At 37.7% G+C, this 2,587-nt stretch overlaps 1 protein-coding gene across 1 annotated transcript; it reads left to right on the top strand.

Annotated features, from left to right (window-relative positions):
- The first annotated feature begins 523 nt into the window (after positions 1-523).
- Positions 524-1,699, top strand: LOC124358361. Its single transcript, XM_046810663.1, has 2 exons — positions 524-896; positions 1,479-1,699. The coding sequence occupies exons 1-2, from the start codon at positions 719-721 to the stop codon at positions 1,697-1,699; spliced, it is 399 nt and encodes a 132-aa protein (XP_046666619.1). The 5' UTR covers positions 524-718.
- The last annotated feature ends 888 nt before the right edge of the window (positions 1,700-2,587 follow it).

Raw genomic sequence — 2,587 nt, 5'->3', positions numbered from 1 at the left:
GTCCTCGAATGAGGGGTTTAGCAAATCTGTGGAAGCCTTAGCGGTGGGACCCCTTCTTCCGCTTGGGAGTAGACGGCCGTAGGGCCTGACGTGCGCTGCGGCTTCGAGGCCAGCAAGCCGTGTAGCTGAGACACAGGCCCGTAGCTAGGCTGGAGCAACCGGGGCATTGCCCCGGGGCCCCCGGCCAGGGGGGCCCCCAAATGAAGGTGGAAAAATTGAAAATGAAATTAAAGTTTATGTGAAATTTATTGATTACTGTAGGGTCGTAGGGATATTTCATCGAATCATCAAAATGTCTTTATAAAAAAATATTTAAATAGCATTTCAATATAAAATAATGGACAGATATTGTTCTCACAGAGATTTCGTAACAAAAATAGACAGACTATCAATCAGCCTGTCAGTTGTTACGCAATTAAAGAAAATGCAGTTTGCACTTTTAGTTCACCTTACTCCCCCATCCCCAACAGTAATAAACTCGTCCTGACGTCGACGTGACGTAGACGGCTCCGTCTGCCCGACTGCCTCTGCCACAGCTGACAGACGACAGTGAGAGTGACTACGACTAGTGAGCTAGTGACAGACAGCCCGGATAAGGTTATGTTATGTTGATGGTAAACTAACACCAAAAACTGACGTTTTGGCGTTCGTCCGTTACTCGTTTGTTACGGTGTTAAAGTGTTATACAATTTGTATTCTTATTCTTGTATTTGTTAAAATGAAAAGAAGCTATCAAAGTGGGGCAAAGAAAAGGCAAGACAAGAAGAAAAGAGAAGAGGATGCTTCAAAGTGTTCTTCCACCCTATCTGCTTGGTTATGTCCTACTACTAGTACTACTACAACTAAAAGTACTAATGTCACATCTACATCTAGTACTGAAACTAGACCAATAATTGGTGAGTGGTTTGAATTTAGATACGGTATTTAGGCCTAATTAATTAGCTTGGCCAATAACTATATAATTAATATCTTAAAATTTAACTATGTTAAAATTAACTGTGTTAAAATTTAACTAGAGTTTGGATGTTTGATTGAGTTTAGACCACTGTGTCTGACTCAGACTGCAATCTATTCTAATCTAATAAGCAATGTTTGTTTGTGAATTTATCACTAGTCATATATAGGCTACATATTACCTACTATTGTGTAGTGGTCATTTAATTTTTTATGTGATTTTTATGATTCCTTTGGTTTCTACTTCTTTCTGTGTAGGTATTTTATTTGTATATACATGCACAGCAGCACAGCATGAATATCTATCATAGTAATTCTATATCTTTTTGTGATAATATGATGTAAAAAATGCACCACACTCGCTTGCACATTCATTATTTATGAGGCCATGTATCTACTCTTTTTATATTTTTTTATATATTTTTATATATTTTATTATGTCTTTACAATGTTATTAAAATTGGCTTTAAATTATATGTTATATGTAACTTAATGTTATTTTGACTTGCTATTTTTTATTGCAGCCTCAGTCCCAGGAAATGAGATTGAAGAGGAAGTTACAGCTCAAGATAACGCTGAAGAAAGTATTGATGAAGAAGTAACATGCCTAGGGCTAGGGCATCAACAAGAAAATTGTGCCAAACCTCCAACAAGTCCTACGTCAAGCAGTGAACTGATCGGCGTAAATGATCAAGTAAGTAGACATGCCAAGTACAGAATACTTATATCATATTTTTCAACATAACAACATATGCTGTTTTATCGCCCTAAACATGGAATCCCTACGATAAAATATTCCATGGTTACATGGAAGTAAACAGTATTACTTCCATGTAAACATGGAATTACAGTAAGTCTCTATTGTTATGATCATGTTTGTAAGAAAAAAATACTAATGCATTGCAATCTACTTACAGGTGGCATGTAGCCGGACGAATAAAATTAATGAAACTTGTTTAAACACCGGAGAACCCCATTTTCCAGACCAGATCATCGATCCAGAGGTGAAAAAAAAACGAATTATTGAATTAGGACTAGGACCCTATCAACCAGTTGGCCCATTTCCATATGATGGAAAACAAGGTAGGACCTTTTTCAGACAATTATTTTACCCTGAAGTCAAAGTCTGGGCTCAAACTGAAAAGAACTTGGTTGTGCTATTCGTCCAAATTGGATTGTGTTTATTGCCAACCTTGCTGGTTGTTTCCCCAGAAAGGACCTGTAGGAGGATGGGATTCAGGATTAAGGGACTGGAAACATTTGTCTGATCGCATAAAGACACATGAGAATTCACAGCACCATGCTGATTCCTGCTTGGTTTATGAGCAATGGCGACGTCATGGCTCAATAGACGATGCACTAGAAAAAGGTTTGAAGGAGGAGCGGAATTTTTGGAGGAAAGTTTTGAAGAGGGTCTTAGATGTCTCCCTTATTTTGGCAACATGCAACCTTCCTTTTCGTGGAGACAGTTGGCATATCACTGATAGAAATAAAGGTAATTTTCTATCATTGATTGAATTGCTGTCAAAATATGACACTATCCTAGAAGATCTAATTACAAGGCCAAGTGGTACTGTTAATTATCTCAGTCCAACAATTCAGAATGAAATTATTTCTCTGATGGCTAGTGAAG

Source organism: Homalodisca vitripennis, chromosome 3, assembly GCF_021130785.1.
Source record: "Homalodisca vitripennis isolate AUS2020 chromosome 3, UT_GWSS_2.1, whole genome shotgun sequence".
Classification (NCBI taxonomy): Eukaryota; Metazoa; Arthropoda; class Insecta; order Hemiptera; family Cicadellidae; genus Homalodisca; species Homalodisca vitripennis.
The sequence above is the reverse complement of the archived record's forward strand: the minus strand, read 5'-3'. Positions and strand labels throughout refer to the sequence as shown.